Source organism: Maylandia zebra, linkage group LG16 (assembly GCF_041146795.1).
Source record: "Maylandia zebra isolate NMK-2024a linkage group LG16, Mzebra_GT3a, whole genome shotgun sequence".
In the NCBI taxonomy this organism is placed as follows: domain Eukaryota; kingdom Metazoa; phylum Chordata; class Actinopteri; order Cichliformes; family Cichlidae; genus Maylandia; species Maylandia zebra.
This window is the reverse complement of record NC_135182.1, coordinates 9720267-9743252: the sequence shown is the minus strand read 5'-3', so window position 1 is coordinate 9743252 and position 22986 is coordinate 9720267. Positions and strand designations below refer to the sequence as shown.

Below are 22986 nucleotides of genomic sequence, written 5' to 3'. Positions count from 1 at the left end.
AAGATTGCAGAATGTTACTTAAGCTTTTAAGATAATGACTATTTAAATATGTGGATGCATTCATTAAAATGACAGACACTTAATAGACCATTGGCTATGAGGGTTGGCCAAACTCATATATTGAGACTTTAAAGTGGATTCCCGCTATGAGGGGTTATGACTGTCCTGCTATCAGGCCATAATGATAATAATAATAATGACAGAAAAGTGCATTTATGCAGACTTTGTCTAATAAGGGAATTACTCACAGTTTATAGATCTGTGATTGGGCCGCAGGGTACGATTTGAAACTTTTAAAAAACAAAGCAAAATAAAAACAGTAAATAGACAGATGGACTGACCAACCTAGAAGTGATAAGAAAAATAATGAGGTTTGCATGAAATCAGTGGAATGTGGCTTGTGGATTTTTACAAAACAAGTTTATTTTATTTTATTTTTAATAAAGTCTTTTGTTGATCTTTTTTACAAAATGGGTAACTTTATTACTGAATAATTACCTCAGAAAGCATTTTCTTTATGTTCCTTTATTTTTATGTAAAAACATAAATAAATAATTCCACACACAATAATAAAAAATACAATTCTGTGTCATCAGGTTACATTACATCATTTTCATATCATTTTGCGCCCCTGTGAAATCACACATAGACATGATAACATGTGAAGGAAAATTCACAAAGACAAGACAAGACCTTTATTAGCAGAGCAGGAATTCAAAACAACACACACTGACCAACGTGCTAAGAAGCAGCTGGCTTCTTTTGATACTCTACCTGCCTCATGTGAGTATCTGGAATGACCCAAGTCTGAAGGCTAACGAAGCCAAATGAAAATCTAAATATATACATAAACCAACACCAAACCAAACTACAATAGAAAGAATGAATTTTCGCATATATACAGATCTCTGTGAATAATTAAATAACACATTTAATCAGTTGGATATTAGAAATGTTTTGTTTAAACTCCTCTAACCTGTTACTTTGGTTTGCCCCAGGGGCTCTTAATAAGCAAGTGATTGAACTTCTTTTACTCTTTTGCTCCACATCCTGCTGAAAACCAGGAAAAGGTGAGCACTGCTAACATCTATATTAGCACAGTTTTTTTAATAAACTATGAAATGCTAACTGAAGTTTAACAAGCCAAATAATTGTCGTGAGCAGTTCTGATTAAGGTTTTCTTTTCAACGCAGGAGGGCCAGCCACACTCTGTTTGTCCACCTTCCATAATCTGTCAGTGCAATAATGCTCAAAAGAATCAACTGAACTCAATAAAGAATTTCTCAAAAAATAAATGTGTCTGTGATTAGACTTTCTGTATTGATTGTCCATAAACTAGTAAAAAATAAAGGTCAATATAATGGAACCCCTGGTCTCATTAGATTTTGATCAGTGATTTCTGTATATACTATCATGGCTGCCACAGTGAGACTTGGGTCACTTCATTCAGTTAAAAACCGTTTAAGCAAAGCTATTTGAAAGCAGTCCCAGTCTGTGGTGGCCATACCTCTGACTACTGCTGAGCAGCAAGGTTAGATAAATGTCTCAGGACAAATGGGTTTGCATTTAGACCACCATATTTTAAAGATACTCAATAGGGTGAGAATTCAAAGCTATTTTAACTTGGTGAGTCTCCAATAAGTGATTACTTGTACGATTCAAATTGGCACAAAAGCTTTGTCACATGTTCCCAGGACAATTTCTTTTTTGTCCAGGCAACAATTCAAAAATCTAAATATTCACTTACAATCTGCAAACTAAAGAGGCTGGATCCAGGAAACAAAGATTCATGATTTGACAGAGGATAATTCCTCAAATATGTGGGCTGTTCATACCTAGAGCCCATTGTAACTTCAGGGTCTTGTTTTGTACAGATCCATTCATTATGTAAAACAATTAGGCACAGGCTCAGCCCGGACAACTAGGGAAAAAAGTTAGATTTTTTTTTTTTTTTTTTAGAAGAAAATTTGTTTCAAAAATAGTTGCTGATTATTCTTTGACAAATTTAAGCTTTATGTACCTTTAATCATTAAAGAAAAAAGTTAGACGTGACTTCTTGAATACTCAACTTAAATAATATACTTCCTAACATTTGCGAACATTCTTCATTCATACTACTCGCTTCCGGGTGGGAACTCCATTGAAAAAGTCCAGAGGAAACTGCGGGTTTAGAGAAATCTTTACGGCGCCACCGGTCCGCCATATTGGCTCAAAGCCTATTAACCTGACAGGGGAACCGTGAGGAAAGGCTTGGCGCCAAGATGGAGGATAAGGGAGCAGTTTCATAACTCCCGTGTAGGAGGAGCTTGGTTTTCTGGAAGCTCTGTAGAGCTGAGCGTCCGGGCCAAACGGGCGATAGTGGGAAGAAATAAAAGGTAAACCAGAGGCTGCAAAGTCTTGTCAAGCCGAGGTAAAAGACGAGGAGTGCGACGCGCGTGGTTTTGTACGCCAAGGACTTGAACCAGGTCGTCCGTTACACTACAAGAGGACTCTGTGTATATGCGCGCGCACACCCCCGAAAACACTGAAGAGTAAACCCGCAGCTGTTTGGGATGTGAAGATAACCGTAACCCACCTGGTTCAGCGCTGTAACCCGAACCTGATGCACAACACTGCCTTACCGGCTCGTTTCGCCCTCTGTCAGCACAACACTGAAAACGGTGACCATGTCTACGTCGTTACGGGGATTGTCACGCTGGTGAAGTAGTTTACTATGTTGTTTGACAACCCTGTGAGGTTTGCTTTTTGAAACGGGGGGGCACGATACCGGGAAAGGCGGGGCAGAGCCCTGGAATACGCAGCTCTTCCCTGTGCCGGTTCACTCGCAGCGGGGGATTTTTATTTTTTGGGGGGAAGCGGGTACAGGGGGTCGACGAAGGAGGCAACAACTGGGATTTGGAAACGTTTCTTTGCAACTCTTTCCCGACTTACCCTGCTGCTGGCGACACGAGCGGCGTTTTGTCAGTTATTCCTGACACTGTCGTCTGCCCGTAGCACTCCTTTTAGGACCATAAATTGAGGTTTGGGACGCATTTCTTTTTCTTTTGGTGGGGGGGTGGGGGGTGGATAATTTTTCCCCAACCGGGGTCGGACTATGGCGGACGACGACATTCTCTTTGAAGATGTGTACGAGCTCTGCGAGGTCATCGGCAAGTAAGTGTTGCTCTGCTGCTTTTTTTGTTGTTGTCATTTTGCAGTTTTTCTCGTTGGCTTTCCGATTGCCCCCCTCTGATGTTCCTGAAGATCTGGCACACGCGCTCCTGCACGCGCAGCCTGAAGCGTCCCCGTGCGCGCCCACAACAAGCGTGGCAATATTTGTGTAGGAACTAATGGCGCGTCCTTGGTCATCAGAAGTGAACGTAAACAGACCCTAATCCTACTTTTGCGCCCTATGTAGCACTATATCGTTCTACAGAGGCGCAAGCCTCCCCCGAAACAACTTATCACGGGAGATGTAATTGTCTCTTTATGATGCCACGAGCTCATAACACCAAGTTTTATCGCCCTTATTCCCAGATGAAGCTAAAGAGCCGTTGTGCCTGCGTGGGTTGTGTGTTACAGTTGCCCATACACGCACTACTTGGCTACGCGGCTGTGCTTTGACTTGGTGGCACTTGTCAACTTGCTGCAGAGATTAAAGGGCAGGGCACACACCATCCATGAGTCATGCTGTCCGCACATCTGGCGAGCGTTAGTGACCGAAGGTCTAATCCAGACTACTTGGGAGTAACATTCCCTGCACGGGTAAGCTGATAGCAGTGCATGCATTTTGGGAATGTTTTTGCACAGAGAAGCTGTATTTCTAATTACCCTTCTGAGGAATGGGATCCAATATTTAAGAGCCGTTATGCTCACACTATATTAATAAAAACTGCGAGGCTTTTGTTGCATCTTCTGGGACTGTTACAGTCGCAGTATAAATGAGCAGTAAGACCACTTTAAACTCTCAAGATAATATCTTCGTTGTTAAATGTGGCTGGAATTTCACAAAGTTTGGTGTAATTACTTTTGTGTAATCCTGTTTGGCTGTAACAAAGCTGGGTATATCATTAACCGTTATCCCTGTAATTATAATCTGTTGCAAACCAAGCAGAATGTATTGATGGTATCAGTGTGTGAAGGCAGGTGTGGCTGTGAATGTTTCCATGCTGCTGTTGAAATTACTAATAACCAGCTCTACCCACCAAATAGATGGTCCGGTTCTTTCTTTTCCTCCTCCAATCTAACAATCTGGATTCTGTAGTCCTTAACCTTCATGGTCTTTCAGTTTCGCTTGTCTTAATGGCTGCAGCACTTAAAAGCATGCCTGGGGCTTCCCAACTTGTCATTGCAACGCTTCATAAAGGAACTGAGGATGGTAAGAGAAGAGAAGCGGCTGCTTTGTTTTGTTGAGTAGTGGGAATCTGAGGGGAAAAACTGTTTCTGCTCTGAATAACTGAGTGTGTCATCCAAACGTCTGGTGCTGAATGAAGCACTTCATTGGGCGCACAAACAGAAGCTCCGTGTGAATCAGTTGCTTGGCAGGCCCAGGCAGACGTAGTCAGTCAGTCATGGCAGGGCTGACTGGTTATGGGACTTCTGCTGTGTCACAGAGATGGTTGGCTGTGTGACGGGGTGATAAGACCTGCAGCGCATGCACTACATGTTTAGGCAAGCCTGAAAACACAGAGTGTGTTCTCTTTATCCCCATACAGTCACAAGCAATTTCTCCCTCACTCCCCCCCCCTCCCCCCCCGAAAAAAAAATCCTCCTGTCCTCATGTAAAAAATACAATCATTAAAAATCTTGAGCCAGGATCTGAGACAAGCGGCTTTGAGTCAGCCGCACATAGACACACTCGCCCCCAGTTTTGCAAAGCGCAGCCCTTCCTTAGTGTTTCGGACAGTCTGTGATTTACAGTTTGCATGAGGAGAGACAGCGGCCCTTTTATCAGCCGACCTGCTGTTCTCCGTGTGGAGGGCTGCTGCAGCCACAGCTTCTTTTTAAGTCTCCACTGAAGCACCAATTGCGGCTTGTCATCCTGAAAGAGACGGGCTTGACCGGAGGAAAACCCAACCAGATGACGACACCGCAGTCAGCAAAGGCATGACTTTTAAAAAGCCTGACACCCTGGATTCTCGTGTGTGTGTGTGTGTGTGTGTGTGTGTGTGTGTGTGTGTGTGTGTGTGTGTGTGTGTGTGTGTGTTTTCGGCAGGGTTAGACCCACATACAATTCAGAATAGCCTAAAAATAGGCTATTCTGAATTGTGCTCAGATAACACTGTGTGTGTCCCAGATCGTGTGCTTTGTTAGGTTTAGGGATGGTCTGGAAAACGTGCATTGTTTGAAGAAAATTTTGTACCACGCTTGTATTTCATTTTATTTTTTTTCTTAAGCATGCTGACCTCGGACAAAAGCCTGTCACCCACGCGTGCGTGAGTGCATTGTGTGTACATCTGTCTTGTTGCTGTCACATTGATCCCGCCTTCTGTGCTACTGCATTCTGAGGCATAAAAACAAAAGGATGGGGCAAAGGAGGGAGTAAATAGAGTTGTTTGGGGCTGGAAGACGAGAAGGAGCAGAGGAAATTTGGGTTGGAAGATGAGAAAAGAGAGGCTGCGTTGGAGATGGGATGAGCGAGGGAGCAGGCGAGGGCAGGGGCACAGTAGACGGAGGCAGTCCATTAGTTTGAGTCACACATTAAGAGACATCCTGTGCCTTCGGGCCGTGCTCTTTCCGAGTTCATCCTTGGAAGAAGTTGTCCGTGTGTGCCTGTGTTTCTCATGGCAGGGGGCATAACACAGCAGTGTGCATAAAACAATGGACTCCAAAGAAGAGGCTATTTACCATTGTTTTGTTTTTTTAAATCCTTGCAGCTCTAAACTGTACTGCAGTTAATGCTTGATGACAACAGAAACATGCTAATTTCAATGCATCCAGCCTATGATGTCATGCTGTAGCTGCACGGTGTGGTCTGCGCTGTATTAACAGCACCGATGCCACAGTCACAGGCCATTGAGAGTTTATGCAGCGAACCATAGGGTGTGTGTGCTCTGACATCTCCTCTGTTAATGAAGCCCGAAACAGGAGCTAATATTACCCAGCTGAATTGATCAATGGGCTTCCTGTCCTGAATATTTGGCCTTGCTGTGGATTCAACAGTGGATATTGTTCTAGAACATACATCACCGTGGAGCCGATCCGCTCCACTGTGAATAAAACAAATTACCCTCCATTTGCATACCTCATAGCCTAGGAGGACACTCGGGGGTGCTGTACAAAGCCTGAATGTCATTATAATTCTCAGCCCAAGGAGGTGTGTGTTAAAGTTTGTGTGTGTTTGGTGCCTGTTGTCAATTCTTGCAGTCGTGTGGTCTTATGTGTCCTTTTTTTGAAAAGAGGTGACAGGGAGTTTTAGCCCTAAGGCCTGGCTCCATCTCCTGTGCATGTGTGCCATTCGCCTCATGGAGTGAAGTGCCACTGCTCTGTAACCCACAGGGAATGAAATACCTGCTAGTTCACTGTTTTACTGAAGACCTTTTCTGCTTCATGTGGAAGGAATTATGGTAATAACAAGGAGGTCTGGTAAGTCTCCCTTGTCCTTGCACTTTCCTCCAACTAACCAGATTACTTAATTACATATTTTAGAGGCTGTGTTTTGTGGATTTTTTCCCCCCCACATTACCCGTGTTAATTAAGCATGTGCAATGCTGACCTAGATCAGGACAGACCCATTCCCTACAGGAGTTGAGTTGTTCGCGGCCTTGTGGTTGGTTTTATTAAGTGGTTACAATTGTGGCTAGCTTCTGCTAGCTAATGTTGAGAATGACCGGTGGGCAGTATTAGTGTGGATCAATGAATTGGCCAGAAGGGTATGACAAAGAAACAAACACAGTCATGGCACTGCAAGGCCCATGGGCTATGAGTCAGTAGGTCAAACGCTGCTTTGTTTACATTGTCAGAAAAATTGCATTTCAAAAGGCATCCTTCTAATAATGGGAATTAATGGCACTTGGGTTCACAGTTCAAAGATTATTCCCCCAAAGTAAAAAAAATAAAATAAAAAAAAAATAAAAATTGCTTGTATTACTGTTGACATGCTTCCCAACACAACAGCTATTTGCTATGTGTCACTTCATTGAGTTTAAGTTATTGAGTGAGACATTAAGACCTGTGTTTGAAGCATATTAATAGAATAATTTGACAAAAACTGAGCTGCTGTGCAGTGCAGGCAATCCAAGGAGTTTACGGCCAAGCTTTCGCAGATGAAATTCTAGCGTTTAATTCTTTTAGCTGGCTTTAATTAGAAGGATTCAAGTTGCATAGTCCAGAGAGAAATGGGTGATGCCACAGTTGCTTCCCCCCCCCCCCCCCCCCCCCCCCCCCCCCACAGGGTGTTTGCTGTGACTGTTCTTTAGCACCTTTTCCATAAATCCATTTTAATTGGGAGACAACAAAAGGTAGAGAATAACATCAAATTACCAAAAAAGGTCATTTTGACAATTTTTAAATAATGTGTCAACAGTAATGGTTGTGACTGAATTGGGACCATGGCCTTGTGGGAATACATTCATAGTGTTGTCTCCAGGGCCTATGCCTGCTGCACTGTTTGTGTGTATATGCAGGCAGCTTGTATTATGTGATCTTTGCCTCTCTGTCGGGTTTTGGAGGGAAATATCTGCTGAAAGGCTGGTTCCCGCATGCACAATTAAACATAGATGATTTAACAGAGATCTTGCTCTGAACCACTAAAACATTTATCTGTCTTCATCAAGCTGGGGAAAACACCCTTAGCAGATCCTAGCAGCTCTACATGTGCAGCCCTATGTAAATAAAACTACATTTGCTATCTTGTTGAAACCACCCTCACAAGAACAAGGTTTCTTGATGTCACACAATGGCTGCCTCCTGGACAATGCCTAGTTTGTGGTCACAGGTATGGCTTTCACACTGAGATGTAGAATTTCTTCGAGTGGTATTCCTCTGTTTGAGAGTAAAGGAAACACTGATGGGGGTGAACAACATTTGATGAATATTTGAAATGCCCTCAGCCTAATGACCTGAATCTTAAGACACCAAGTACCACCGATAGCTGCCTACTTTAAGTGGATTGGATAGATTCTTATCTGTTGCCCCACTCTGAAAAGATAAATGGATCTTGCATATTTCAGTGTTGCATTCCAGGCTCGTGTTTCTAAAAAAAATAAAATAAATAAAAATGCTTTTTTAGGGTAGACACAACCTATTCTCTACTAAACAGTCAGTCTGACAGGCATGGATGGAGTCACAGGTTCATTTTAGGTTAAATACAGATGTTTTTTCACATCACTGGGGTGTCATGTATGCATAGCAGTACTTTAGTGCAGCATAAATGAAGCTGTTTTCTAGGGACCTCTTTGTACTTCTTGTTTCCAGATGTTTGCATAGTGGGAAGGGAAAAAACATGCCACCTGACCTTTTTACTAATAGAGCAATCAGTCATGTTCTTGAGATGACACGAAAGAGAGGCCTGTTTTTATGTGGTCACTTTCACTGTTGTCAGATTGCAGGAGTATTTCACTTTCCTTAGCAGTTGCTTTTAGGACTAAAACATTCATACAGGCTCATCCTCCTGCCGTGCCTTGAAATTTGGATTGAAGATCTCAAATGTTTCTATAACTCTTGGCTCCTGGCTCGCTTTACAAGTGACAGCGATCTCTCATGGTAGCATGTTCTGCCTGGAAATGGTCTAAAATGGGAATTTAAACTTGCTGTCAACAGTTATTTAATTTGCTTGGCTTCAAAACATTGGATAATTTCCTTAGTAGAAAGACGTGTGTTTATCATCACAGACACTGGTATTCAAGAAGGAGGATGATCATTTTCAGTGCAGTAAGTGCCTAGATTTTGCACACATTACTAAGGTAAACTCCTTTTCTTGGTTTCCATATTTCCTAGTTTGTGTCTTTTCTTCATTCTGGAAGGATCAGCTGTCTTAGGGTGTATCACTATAACCCCAATACCAAAAAACCTGGGACATTGTGCGTTCTGTTTTTAATTTACATTTTGAAAAATGTAATATAGAAAACATCAAATGTTTGAACTGATAAAAATGTACAATTTGAAATTGATGGCAGCAACATGTCTCAAAGTTGTGAACAGTTTTACACTTTGCCTCGGTTCCAGTCTTTTGTTACTCCTGTCCCAACTTTTGAGATGTTGCTGTCATCAGATTCAAAGCAAACTAATATTTATCATGTAATAGTAAATATTGGATTTGTTGTTTTCTGTGTTCTATTGTGAATAACACAAGGGTTTTGAGATTTGCAGTTCTGTTTTTATTTACATTTTAAACGCTGTCCATTTATTGGACTTGGGGTTGTATATTCATAGGCTGTGTTCACACTCGTAAAAGAACGCGTTGAAGAGCCTGTTTAAGTGCCAAAACATGCTGGTTTGAAAGAAGTATAGTCGGAGCCACCAAGTCAATAACCATTCACATAACAGACACTTTTACCTCCCGTGGGGAAAAATGAACTGTTCTTACTGCAGTCAGCCAGCTTTTTCTCACAAAGAAGAAGTAGACCTTAATCTACCAGCCTCCAGTGATATAAAAATAATTTTACCTGGCAGAACACAGAAGTTGTTCATTTGCTGGTGCCTTGATTGGACAGTTATTTTGTGGTATTTTATAATGGGTGATTTTTGACCCCAAACGAATGCAATAAAATCTAAAAGTCCCACAAAGCAAACAAGCAACCCCCATTTTCTGATGGGTGAAAATGTCAACTTTTGGTTGTAGTCTAATGCTGAAAACAGCAATTTTTTAACATGCTTCCAGAAGCCAATAAACTGTCAAGTTAGAGCTCTTATTCATTGATGGGCAACGTTATCTCTCTCGCAAAAGAACTTTGAAAACAAGTTTGAGGCACAGAGGTACTTGCATAAACCTTTACTAAGAAAAGATGCACGTATCAGTATAAATGATATGATCCAATTCTGTATCCTATTTGAAAATAATGATACAATTTAAAGCATTGAGCAGTATTGGCCTAGAACTCAGTAGGAAATTGCTGGTAGCAAATTGTTTGACTTTTGGAGTGATGAGGATTGTTTTTACATATTGTGAAAGGGTTTAATTTTCTTGGTAAGCATGCCGACCTAATCAGCTCCAGTCTGGTAGGAGTATCCACAGAAAATCAAACAGTTAAGTCACAATTAAAGACAGTGTAGAAAACACTGGTCACTGTTTTTTAGCTTGATGGGACACCTGTACCTCACAGACATATTGCACAGAAAATAGTTGCATTGAATAGAATAGCTTTTTATTTATTTTGCCACTTTGCAAAAAATTAATTTGTAAAGTGCACGGCAATTTTCTGTTAGATGTTTAGACTCTTACGTCAGGAAAACCGTTTTAGCATCAGCACCATAATATTCCATGCTCTCTCTCTGGACATGGGCATAAACCTCATGACCAGATTTGAAGAATTCACAAATAATAATAATGATCTGACTTTCAATGAATATTTAACAGTAAATTAAAAAAAAACAACCCTGCTATACTAGCAGGAAGTTGTTGTAAAGCGATTTATGTTTAGTTGAGAGAGGGCCCTCAGTGTTCAACCAGCTGTCTTGTCCCTCATACCTGCCCTGAGTCCCAGATGAAGGGCACTGAAGCATGGCAGGCAGTGCACACAGTCACATAAGACGTACCCACCAGTTAACATGTGCACTGTTTTGTATGTGTGAGCACATGTGCCTCCAAGTCAGGAGTTTGCGGTCACAGCAGGTTTCTGTTGGCTAACAAGGCTAAAGTGGCTTCATTAATGCATTATTAATGCAATATCATTCAGCTGACCCGCATGTCCGAATACCCTCCCACAGAGCTTTCATGTGTGTATAATTAGGTTTAACAGCAGGTTATAACACACAAAGGTTCATTTACAGAGGTGATGACATTCTTTGGAGTTACCAAAAGCTGCTGATGCAGTAAGTGATATTTCAGAGCTTTACCTTCACATCCTTTCTTTTGTTTCGGGTTTATTTTCACTGCCCTCGTGTCAGTGTGGGGACCTCCTCAGTCTAAACCAGTTTCCATACCGTATGCCAAAGCACACACTGTCACCCGAGTTACAGCTGAGCCTGAAGGAAAATAAAACACCCACCTTGTAACACACAGGGAAAAGGCATTTCTGCTGTTTTTGTAGGAGTAGCAGAAAACGGTGTTCATTCTTTGAACCAGCACAGACTATCAGAAGCCACTGGCTCAAAAATGTGTTTACTGGTTTCTTGCAGCAGCCAAATGAGAGCTGTGCCTAAATCAGAAAAACTGCTGGGCTTAATGTCTGACATGTGCTCTCAGTGACAGTTGGTCCTGTTTGTTCAGTGGAGGAGGAAGGAGGAAAAAAAATGTAGGAAGAGAGAGGTTAGACTTACACACTCGAAGCGGGAACCCTCCTGTGCTAAAGATGGTTTGCAGATGTTGAGAGACTTTGCAGTGATTTCATCTGTGTTCACTTTCATATATGACACAAAAACACAAAATCTACCTGTTGCATAATTCAGGCTAAGATGTAGTGTCTTGCCACACAAAGAAAAATTGCACAAGCTGAGGACAGTTACAGAGGTCACAAATAACAGGTCTGCATTATGTGTTTACTTTCTGGGAGACATAACAAGAATCACAAGAACCTGGAATGTGTGCTGTGTCTGTGATATAATGAGAGCTGAGAGGTAGAGCTGTGCTGGTCACGATGTAAAGCTGTGCTGCTGCTGTGTTTAAGTACCTCATAGTGTCTTAGCATGCATATTAAAGGAGCTCAGAGTCATGTGATGTGCTCAAATATCGTGGTTCTGGTTAGGATTATAGCAAAACTAACCAAACTATTTTTGTCAAGGTTCAAGCATTAGGGGGATTACTTAAGGGGACAGTGTAGGGTGGTGGTGGGGGAGGGGGGGGGCTGCTTGGGAGAGATGATTGTGCAAAGGCTTTGGATTGTATTGGAGAGAATAGTAGATGCTAACATTTCCTGTGGAACTGAAGTGTATTTGTGGCAGGGGCTTCTTGTGCAAAGGCATATTGATGCTTTATTAAATAAATTCATGCACGATATGTGTACATCATGACAATAACAGAGTAATAATCAGCAACTCCCTCTCCACTCAGTTCATTATTCTGTTGATGGATTCCAACACTGTCGTCTCATATTGTGAGAAGGACTGCAGACCTTGTGTTGCTCTGTAGCCTCAGTAAGCCAGTCCGTGCTCACTGCAGATTCTGCTTGGAGTGGTCTGTTTATTTCACAGTGGACTTGTAGAGAAGAACAAAACCTACACTCTATCTGCAGTCCACAGTTGGAGAGCTTTGTCCAAACATGGCTCAAAAGACTCTAGAGAGTAGCTGACATCAATGACCACTCAAAATAACATTGTAGATGAGCTAAATAAAACTTTGACAGTATTGCTGATAGATTAAAAAGTAAGATTTTTGTTTAAACCTCTTTATTTGTATCATCCACTAATATACTTCCAACTGTTTTATCAGCATTAAACAAAAATACAGACATGCTGAAAGACTAAGAAGGCTGCGGACATTTGGCCCTTTAGCACACATACTGTAATTTTACACTCTGTGTGATATCAGAATTTAACACCATCTTTAGATAAGTGGTCGTATGAATTTGCACTGAAAAAGAACTGGACCTAGGGTGGATCCCCGAGGCTTGCCAGGCTCAGTTGCAGCAAACTGCTGAAAACTTTGTCAAGTGCACAGCAATTTCTGTTAGATGGATAGAAGTCAAACTGTTTCCTGCCTTAAGGCTTTCTCTTCTTAGTGGCAGGCCTGTGGTTGATGGAGATGGACATGAAAGCCTGCTGATATACTGCTGTTATACATGAGGTTTCCCCCCCTGCTGTATTAAGCTAATGCTCTATAAGTGTTTCTATAGAGCTACATGACTAGAAACAAGAATTACTCATTAACTTTACGGTTAAATATCGGCCCACTTTGCTCCTTATGTGCTTTCTGTCTCTCAGATCCTTCTGTTCTTCACACTGTCTCTCTGATGGCTGTGTGCAAAATGCAGGTTTATTTAATTAACCTCTATTTAGCGAGGCAGGTCTATTAAGAAGAAATTTATACTTTCAAGTCAGGTGGAGGTGGAAAACATTTGCATTTCTCTTCTTCAGTGAGCTGGTGCTGTGTTGATTCATTTAAATGTACTGTGTGTCTCAACACTTAACAGGATAGAAGTGGTGATTCATGTATCTGTCGTAAAGTGAAACAGAAAAAGCTGTTGCTAAATGGCTGAATTGTAAACAAAGAATTACAGGGCTGCACCTTAGTGTAGGAATGACCTTTGGCAACTGATAATTCATTCTTTGTTGGATCACTGTTGATCAAACAAACTCAGATCCACCTTTTATATGTGTTTGAGTTTCATTTAAGATGAATGTCCCAGGCGAGCATATATTGACATAAATTCAGTATTTTGACAAGGGTTGAGACAAAGTTTATCATTTAAATGTGTTTTCTTAATAAGCAGGAGAGTGGCCATGAATTTCTTTTTAAATCATTTGAATAGTCAATGTTTTAAAAAAACAACAACAAACAAACAAAAAAAAAAAACTGGGAGAGTTTTTACCTTCACAGGTGGGATGTAACACTTCCACCAGAAGGTGGTGATTAGTGTACCTACAAAGCCCCAATCAACAATAAGAAAAGAAAGTGAATTTGCTCTCACTACCAGGCCTCGGGAAAACTCACGTACGCACAGGAAAAACATGGAAGACCAAATACTGCTGCAAAAGTTTAGAAATTCATTCAGAAAATTACTCAACGTTCAAAGCACCTGGTAAAGCTAGCTCATTGCAGGTCTGCCACTATTATGTGTAGTCAGATCCTGGAGTCTGTTAGTCTGACACTTAATTCTTTACAAACCTATAAAGACTTCTAGGCTCTAACAAGTTACTACTACATTAAAACTGTTAATTGGACAAACACACACAGAGCTACCTTGCTTTGCTGCCCTGGGGGATGAGTATGAATTTGTGTCTAAGATCTACATAGCCGTTAGTTAAAACATTAGCATTTACCATTCAGATCAACCGATTTTCACTTCATATTTGATTTTGTGATGGGCCTTGTCACATGAAGCTGGTTGTGTTTACTTTAGTGCATCCAGTTGTTCCAGCATCTGGCTTAAATGCCAATTTAATTTGTTTACACTGTAGCCGATTCATACCTGACTACACACGCGCGCGCGCACACACACACACACACACGTCTGTATAGCTACAAGCTGTGTTTGTGTTGTATGTGCGGCATGTTCACATGCCTGTGCTCTGTGGCTGCATGTGCAGTCTGATACGTTCTGATGGTGGCCCCAGTGTAAATGAGAATAGATGAGCTCCATTTATTTCATTCAATTAGTCTGTGTTGTTTCTGTGTTTAACATGCTTTTGTCTGAATGGTAATAACGGGCACCTGAGAGAGGAAGTGCTTGTGTGGTTGGAAGAATGAGAAACCCTGATCACACTCTTGCCACCCTGCCACCCAAACAATGGTGGATATTGATTAGATGAACATTGAAGATGAAAGTTGACTTGAAATGCACAGACAAAAAGGAGGCAGGATACTTTGCCAGAACTGCTTGTCAGACGGTACCTTTAAAACCACCCTGCTCTCACATATATTTCCATATCAGATCGGAGGAGAATTGGGGGTCTATTCAACCACACATCCACGCCGGCCTCATATTGTGTTAACCAGATATGAAGAGTAGACTGCTTAAAACCAAAGAACATAAATATTCAAGAACTCCTGCTCTTTGGACTTTTGTTCTATTTCTACTTCATAGAGGAAGTTTATAATGGCTGGGTTCTGTTTAACCACATCCCCAAAACGTGCATTTTATAGGGTAAATTGTTTTCTTCTACAAAATGTCATTATGTTTTTAACAGAAAGGGTCAATACACTTGATAGTATCAAGGATGTTATGGATGTATGGATGAATGTCATTCTGCATTAGGGATGTGTTACTTTGATTTCACATATTAAAACAAATACAACTTTTTATAAATACATAAGTTTCTGTTTTGATTTCTCTGTTCTTCTAATGGTTGTTTTATTTATCATTTGACAAAAGGTGCCATCAAAGAAATTATGTATAAATCTATAATGATTACCTCCTCGCCATGCTGTTGAGTACGGCTTTCGTGAATCACCTTGAATTCCAATACTTGGAAGCGCCTTTTATATATGCACGTTCATAAACACTAATTTTCCCACTGGACATCACCCTGTACCCGTTGACCTATTGTAGCCCATGGCTGTGGTGTAGTTTAAATTTAAGTTTAAATATTTATAATGGTGGAAGATGAGATGCAGTTTATGGTACACGTGGTTGTCAGGCACAGGTAATGAATATTACATCTTTAGATTTCAGCGTGTGTCTGTTTTATTCAGCTGGCTGTATATTGGGAAGATGTTTAGCAGTCAGCCGCTGAATGTGGCTGCACCCACAGAAATCGGAAGAAAATGAAAAGAAACAAGATGGATGAGAAAGAGATGAAGGTAAAGTGATAATGTGGAGGTTAGGAGGCTTTTAATATTTGGAGGAGCAGCAATGTGGAGGGTCTTAACGGGCTGCAGCCACATTTAGCATGGGGTGTTATGGCTGTGTTGACATATTGTCTGACAGATGGGTGACACATGCTCAGTGTCCCAGCCCCATTGTAACTACAAGGGGGACTTGGTATCAGAGGCACAGAGCAAGACTTGCTGAAGGGAGCCTGGTGGAAAACCACATTGTCTTACTTCAAGCTGCCACAATCTCACAGTACAGTGCACAATTAGCACCTTAGTTACCCCTTTATCTGGCTTCCTGTTCAGTGTCTCTGCTCTCAGGTAAAATGCCACTTCAAAATCAGTAAATCCTCAAAAGCCAACAAGTGTGCACTGGCAGCATGTTTCCTGTTTTCTGTCTTTGTGCTTTATACGTAAAAATCGCTGAACCACAAAATAATACTACTCTGGAAAGTCCAAACTCTGGTGTCATATTTGCATCAGTCTCGTCTGTCTCCTTTCAAGATGGTCAGCCTCAAGTTTGAGTAGTAGGTGGCATGATTCGGCTGTCCCACTCAGGATGATAAATGGATTATCAGGAAGCTCTATTCTCTTCCTACCTAAAAGCCACGTGATGTGTACTGAACCACACGTACACCAGCACTCCACGCACCGTGGGCTCTCTGACTCTTTTGTGTCACTCCCACTGCTGCCCTTGTGTGGTGTCTCAGCTCTTATTTGTTCCCTTTTTCTCTGTCTGTCAGTAGCTTAAATGGAGCTGTCATTACTCATCCCTTCCATACAAGTGCTCATATAACTCCTTGGAAAGGTGGAAAAGAACGGCACCACTGTCATTTTTTTTGGCCTTCTCTGCCCTACCATCTGGAGCATGATGGGTATGCCCTGTGAGCGGGTGCGGTGAGGAAATATGCTCCAAAATATCTCTCATCTAAATCTGTCAGCTAAAGGCGCACATGCACAGCAGCATGAATGTGACAAACACTCAGTGACCGTGTTCACCTTCTCCAGGACTAGTGTGCTCTTCATTGTGAGGAGCCTGTAGTGTTAAATCACTGCTTATTTGTTTATTTTGTCCATCCATTATGGATGCGTTTGTGCTTCGTGGATGCATGCGATCGTGGCTAATGAGTTGGCAGTTCGTCTTGTAATCGGTAGGTTACCGGTTCGAGCCCCGGCTTGGACAGTCTCGGTCATTGTGTGCTTGGGTAAGACACTTCACCCGTTGCCTACTGGTGGTGGTCAGAGGGCCCGGTGGCGCCAGTGTCTGGCAGCCTCTCCTCTGTCAGTGCACCCCAGGGTCGCTGTGGCTACAATGTAGCTTGCCATCACCAGAGTGTGAATGGGTGGATGACTGGATGTGTGGTGGGGTCCTCGCTTTGGGGTCCTCAGGGACTAGTAAAGCTATACAAATACAGTCCATTTACCATTACAGAGGAAATGGACTGCTAGAGATTCTCATTCACACACATTCTCAAATATTTGCCCTCTCTTCCGGCCTCTGACTATACCTCCTAGTAGAGCAGGGCGATATGGCCAAAAATATTTATCACGATATATATTTGAAAATTTGCGATAACGATATAACCGACGATATAATTGATGCGAGACAAAATACAACTCCACAACATTACTAGCGCAAAAAGACAACCTTCCCTTTATTTTCACTTAAACAAGAAGCTGGTTTTTATGTACATTAAAGCTTTATAAAAATGTAACAGTGCAAATGCAAATTCCTTGCTGAAAGTTTAACCAAAAGGCATTTCCAGTAGAAATGGGCTGACATATACTGAGCATAACCATGTATAATATCCACTGAAGTTAAAAAGAGGTGCTTTGCAACATTAAACTGCAGTGTGCAGTACGCATTTTTCGGACCATAAGGTGCACGGGATTATAAGGCACATTAAGCGAAACAAAGCAGTCAGATAAATCAAACTTTATTAAACTCATTCTTCTTGCTTCCTCCACTTCTGTACCATTGATTCATTAATGTTGAATTCTCTGGCAGCTGCTCTATTCCCATGTTGTTGCAGTATATTAATGACTAACCTCGTATTGTGGATGGATTATCTCAGTTGTTCTCCTGACTGAAGTTTGGTCCGTTTACAGCATCCTGCCATGCGATTGCATTTGTCTCTAACCATGAAGAACCTTCACGTTAACTTTTATAAGTGGAAAAGTGTATAGTGTTCGTCCTCCAGCTTCACTGTTTATGTTATGCTAACATAGCTGTGTCGCTAGCGATCACGTAGCACATCATTATATACCAGCTAGCCCAACTTCAGTAACCCTACAAACGTCACTGCTGTTTAGTTTCCTGTCTTCATTTATGTTGGAAGTGATAGCAGAGCTGTACGTTTGATTTTTTTTCAGAAATCTCTCCGTCAGAACATGCAATATCATGCTTAGGTAACTAGCGAAACTAGCGAGCTAACTTCCGCTAGCTTCCTGCTAACTTCTAACTCCGTTAAATGTAATAACTTTTGTTTTCATGGATGCCTGGAAGTTAAACTTTATAGTTACACCTGGTAAAGCAGCAATGCTGATCGTTTTATTAAAGATGAAAGAATTTAGACAGTTTTTAACTCTAAGTGATGCTGCAGTGTTGTTTGACCTGAAGAATACGGAGTTTAGGACCCAGATTACTCCCAGATTTAAGAGCGTCTTAGTCCGACAAATATGACAATAACAACGGCCGCTTGCATGTTCTGCAAAAAAATGTGCTTTGTTGTGTATCTGACGGACAAACACCAAACCAGTTCCACATCACTGAAGTTGCACCATTTTTACAAACCAATTCTGGTTCATCTGTTTCACTCAACAATGGGCCATGTGCGTATGAAAACAAAGGCACTGCGCATGCGCGCTTTACTCCCATTCTATCGCGATATTTCATTTTCCTATCGTTGCCTAACATTATACCGGTATTACCGTGAACGGTATAATATGACCCAGCCCTACCTACTAGTTGTTTGCTGCTGGGGCTGGTTGAGCGGGAGTGATGAGAAACTCAGTTGAGATCAGGTGAACTCTGGAAGAATGAGTCATTGATGGGAGGAGGAGTGGGGAGGAGGATGCCTGCGTGAGGCATGATTACACCAGCTTGTTCTCTGGTCGAGGACAGCAGTGTTGCAGCTGCCTTTAAATCACCTGCTGAGATGAGAGAGGGAGTGTTAGCTAGTGTTATCATCATGGATTTTAAGGAATACTGCCATTATAACTATAAGATTAAGATTATGAAACAATACAGTTGCTATAATATAAATCTAATCAGTGGTGTAAAGTTTAATTGGGCCATACCTTGGCACCATGGGACAGGGTGAGCATGCAAACGCTGCTCAGCCAGAGTTCAAACCAAGAAACTTCTTGCTCTAATACTTCTTTCTAGTCCACAGAGTTCGTGTGAAGGATGCATATGCATGTTTTTTTTTGTTTTGTTTTCCCCCCCCCCATTTATTTAACGGGTTACACTGAAGTAGTGGGTAGTAATTGAAAGGCAGGAGGGTGCAACCGGAAAGCTGAAGCCCCTTTTCCATTAGTACCTACTCGGATCAACTCGTCTTGGTTTGCCAAGGTTTTCAGAGTTTTCCATTAGGTCATAGTGCCTTGTACCAGATACAGTCTTAGTACCTGCTTGCCCGGGGTTCCGAGCAATCTGAGTAGGTACTCATATGTGACAGCATCAGACTGCATGCCACCGATTGGCTGGTCAGTAGCATCACTCAGTAAGTCATGAGAACGTCTCATTTATGAATTAGGAATTTTTTTTTTTTTAATTACGCCCGGCAACGTGGGAACTGGCTAAAAAAAACCCCAATGCTGTATTCCCTGAGTCTGACAAAAAGCCACAGACCGAGCAGCTGGAGCAATCATGCTTCGACGTCCACCTTTTCTGTAGTGTTCGTGTCGCATATTAATTACATCATGGGATGTTCGGACGTGTTCCTATGATGACAACCATGGACGTCAGGTTGTACCGGAGGAAAACCATTCGATCTATGTCGTGGCGAGGCGATCCGAGTAGGTTATAATGGAAAAGGGGCTTTAATGACCAAATCCACCTATTTCTATTTGTGTTTATGGGCCCCAAACCTTCTTAAAAGGAAGCTTTTTTTTTTTTTTTTTCAAACATAAGGACATCAGTCCATAAAAAAATATGCCATGTTTAAACAGACAGAAGCTTCTTCATTCACACCTCTGGCAGAGCAGTTCATCTGCCAATAAGGTAGTTGGTAGGTCAATCCCTGGCTGCTCCAGCCAAAGTGTCCTTGGGCAAGATACTGAACCCTGAGTTGCTCCTGATGCGTTCATCAGTGTGAATGTGTGGAGCACATAGAAAGAAGTGCTTGTATGAATGTAAATGGTCTGATTCTTATATAGCGCTTTTTTTACTCTCCCAGAGCACTCAAAGCGTTCTATACAACATGCCACATTCACCCAATCACACCCATTTACACAAGCACTTTCTTCTAAGCTAAGCTTCAGTGCTTCCTACCTAACATTCATACTCTGATGCATGCATCGAAGAGCAACTTGGGGTTAGTATCTTGCCCAAGGATACTTGGCATGCAGACTAGTGCTCGAGTAGAGTAGAACAGTGCTATATAACAACCAGGCCATCTACCATTTACCACATACAGCTGTCCAGCACTGGATTAAGGGAGTTTGTGTCCAATTGTGTGTCACATCCACATTAGCTGCCAGCTGTGCAGATGTGAGAAGGGACCCAAGATTTCGACCCCCTTCAGTGCTTCTTTCTTCCTCGACAACAACAGTTTTAGCAAACTTTAATGTGAACAGCTGAACACTACAGTACAAAAAACTTCCAGGAAACAGCAGGCCAAGCTAAGCACTAATACTGGCTCTTGCTGTGCTTAGTGCAACTTTACAGAGGCAACTGACTGCTGTGTTTTAGTCAAAACAAGAAACAAAAACCACAAAAAGCTGAAATGCTGCTGTTGAATGAAGTCTTCAGATCCATTTCCCAGCTCCAACGTGTTCTCAGTTTTGCATCTCTGGTCTGAAACTACCCATAGAAAAACTGAGCCTGCAATTCAGAAATTGTTTTATTTTCCTTCCACCAAGTGGATGCAGCTGGAACTGCTATTTATAGACAATGTGCAATGAATGACTGCACACATGTGGTAGGCTGCTTCATTTTGTTGCCTCTTCCCAACATGTGCAACAACAGAAAAAGTGATGGGTTTAGCTATACTGGGAGAGTGCCTGCTCATAGACTGTGTAACCCAGGAGCTAACATTTCCAGATGTTCCCTGCAGACGTCACATGCAGGCAGTTGGAGAATTACTGTGATGAAGGGGAGGACAGAGCTAAGGATACACTCAGCTTTCTGAGAACCGCTCATCTAAGCATGAGTGAGTGACTGAAGTGACTTGTCATGGGAAATGGCAGAAAAAACTAAAATGCAAATATCTCCAGCTGTCTTTGTGAGAAGCAGTTTAAGATTTGGACCATTAAATTATGGAACTATATAAAAGTTCGTGCTCACACTGGTGCTGCCAATATATATTCTGGTATTACCTGTGTTGGTAAGCTAATATTAACTACTTGCAAATTTAAATTAGCCACAATGGGCACTGCTCCCCCCCCCCCCCCCCCCCCCCCCTGGATTTCCTGAAAAGCTCTGAACTCACCTCTGCCACAGCATCTGACCAAGCGGTGCTCCTGGCTTGTTGTGCGAGTGTGTTCCTGGCACATGCTCAGCTGGTGTCAGGTAAACATACTGAGGACTGGCATTTGAACTGAGAGGAGCACATGCTGTTTAAACACTTTGCTTCTTCACAAGCCCTCTGTTTGGTAAACAAACATCGCACATTCCTGAGTCCGCTGTCACACACACACACACACACACACACACACACACACACACACACACACACACACACACACACACACACACACACACATTCTCACTTACATGCTCACAAACTCCATATGGTTGGCCAGACAGTAAGGCAGGGTTTTTGCTCATCTCTCAGTAGCGCCTTTTCTGCCATATGTGTGTGTGTGTGTGTGTGTTTGCTAAAGCACTGGAGGAGGAAGAAGTGTGTGCTTGTGCAGGCTGATGTCTGTGGCTTGGGTTTGTCCCCAGTCATGCCCACTGTGTGATAGTGTTTATACACATTGAGCCAATATATGTAATTGTATCTAAATAGCACTCAGCTATATTCTCATTTCTGCATAAAACAGTTGACGCCTTAGGCCCTAAACTTACAGGAAGGCCCACGCTTCTGTGTAGACTGTGACCTTCAAGGTTCTGTGAAATTATGCACATTGAAATACTGTTGAGAAAAACGTTCTCACATCCTCACATTTGCACATTCATACAGTTTCACTGCATGACATTACTTAACACAAATTAAGAAAAGACCTGCAGGGGGGGCATTCACAGTTTTTTATCTCTTTTCTGTCTTTCTGGTTTTCCCTTTCTCATCCCACTGTTCTTTAAAAAAAAAAAAAAAAAAAAAAAAAAAGCAATAGTAAATGATGCAATGATGATGTAGATGCTGAAATTAAAGGAAGGTCTTCTGCTGCTGATGTCCGTGTAGCCAGAGATAAAAGTGGGGTTGTCTTTAAATGCTGCAGTAACTCAGTGAGTACAGGAATAATAACCAAGCGGCTTGGATGGCAAGGAGTTGATGAGGAAATCAGTGATTCATGTATCACAAACTGCACACATATCCTACGTCTCCGAGATTTGTTGTCATGTTTGCTGCAGACAGTAGCAGTCTTCACTTCACCTGGCACTTTCAGGCAACCTGCAACCTGCCATCCTGTCCCACCTGTCAAAACTCCTTAAGTGTCTGGGATTGGCCTGTGGCAGATGAGCTGACATCTATCTGTCACAGTCTCCCTCACACTAACACACTGGAGATATTGTTAGCTCTACACTGGGCACCTGTGACATTTGGAAGTGCTCTTACAGGTCACAGAGATTTTATTAACGCTTTGGAAATATGGGTTTGAATTAAAGGGTCCTTTGCTGATCTAGCAGCTTGGTGTGAGTTGGGTTAGACTCAGCTTCCTTCTTTTTGTTCCAATCAGACTCAGTCACCTTATGGAGGGAAATGTAAGTTCATTAGCTCGCATTAACTTTAACAAGGCCCGCCTTCAGGATTCTGAGATCATGTGCTCCATTCTGGCAAAAACTGGCCTAAATAGTCTCTTTAAACATCTGTTCGTTCCCCTCTTCCACTTGCTCATCAGCACTACTTCATGTTTAGCCATTAAACTTCAGGAGTTTTTCAAAAAATGTCAAACAGAATTACCCAGAGTCCAACCAAAATGTTTTAGCCACAGTTGCGTAACACAGAGGAAAATTAAGGCAGCAAATCCTCAGGTTTGATGAGCTGCAGCCAGAGAACGAGGTGCATTTTTCTTGATTAGTGACTCAATTAACTGAGTAATTTTAAGAAGTA

The 22986-nt window shown here is 41.9% G+C and overlaps 1 protein-coding gene across 16 annotated transcripts in view; it reads left to right on the top strand.

Annotated features, from left to right (window-relative positions):
- Positions 1-2253: 2253 nt before the first annotated feature.
- caska (calcium/calmodulin-dependent serine protein kinase a) overlaps positions 2254-22986 on the top strand; it is a 175464-nt gene continuing 154731 nt past the window's right edge. For 5 of the 16 annotated variants that reach the window (XM_014412513.4, XM_014412516.4, XM_014412515.4 and 2 more), the window contains exon 1: positions 2256-3153. In XM_014412513.4, coding sequence (XP_014267999.1) covers positions 3095-3153 — 59 coding nt within the window. In that variant the 5' untranslated portion in view covers positions 2256-3094. Of the gene's footprint in view, positions 3154-22986 lie in introns of all 16 variants that reach the window. The other 11 variants (XM_014412514.4, XM_014412509.4, XM_014412511.4 and 8 more) reach the window with 5 other exon arrangements.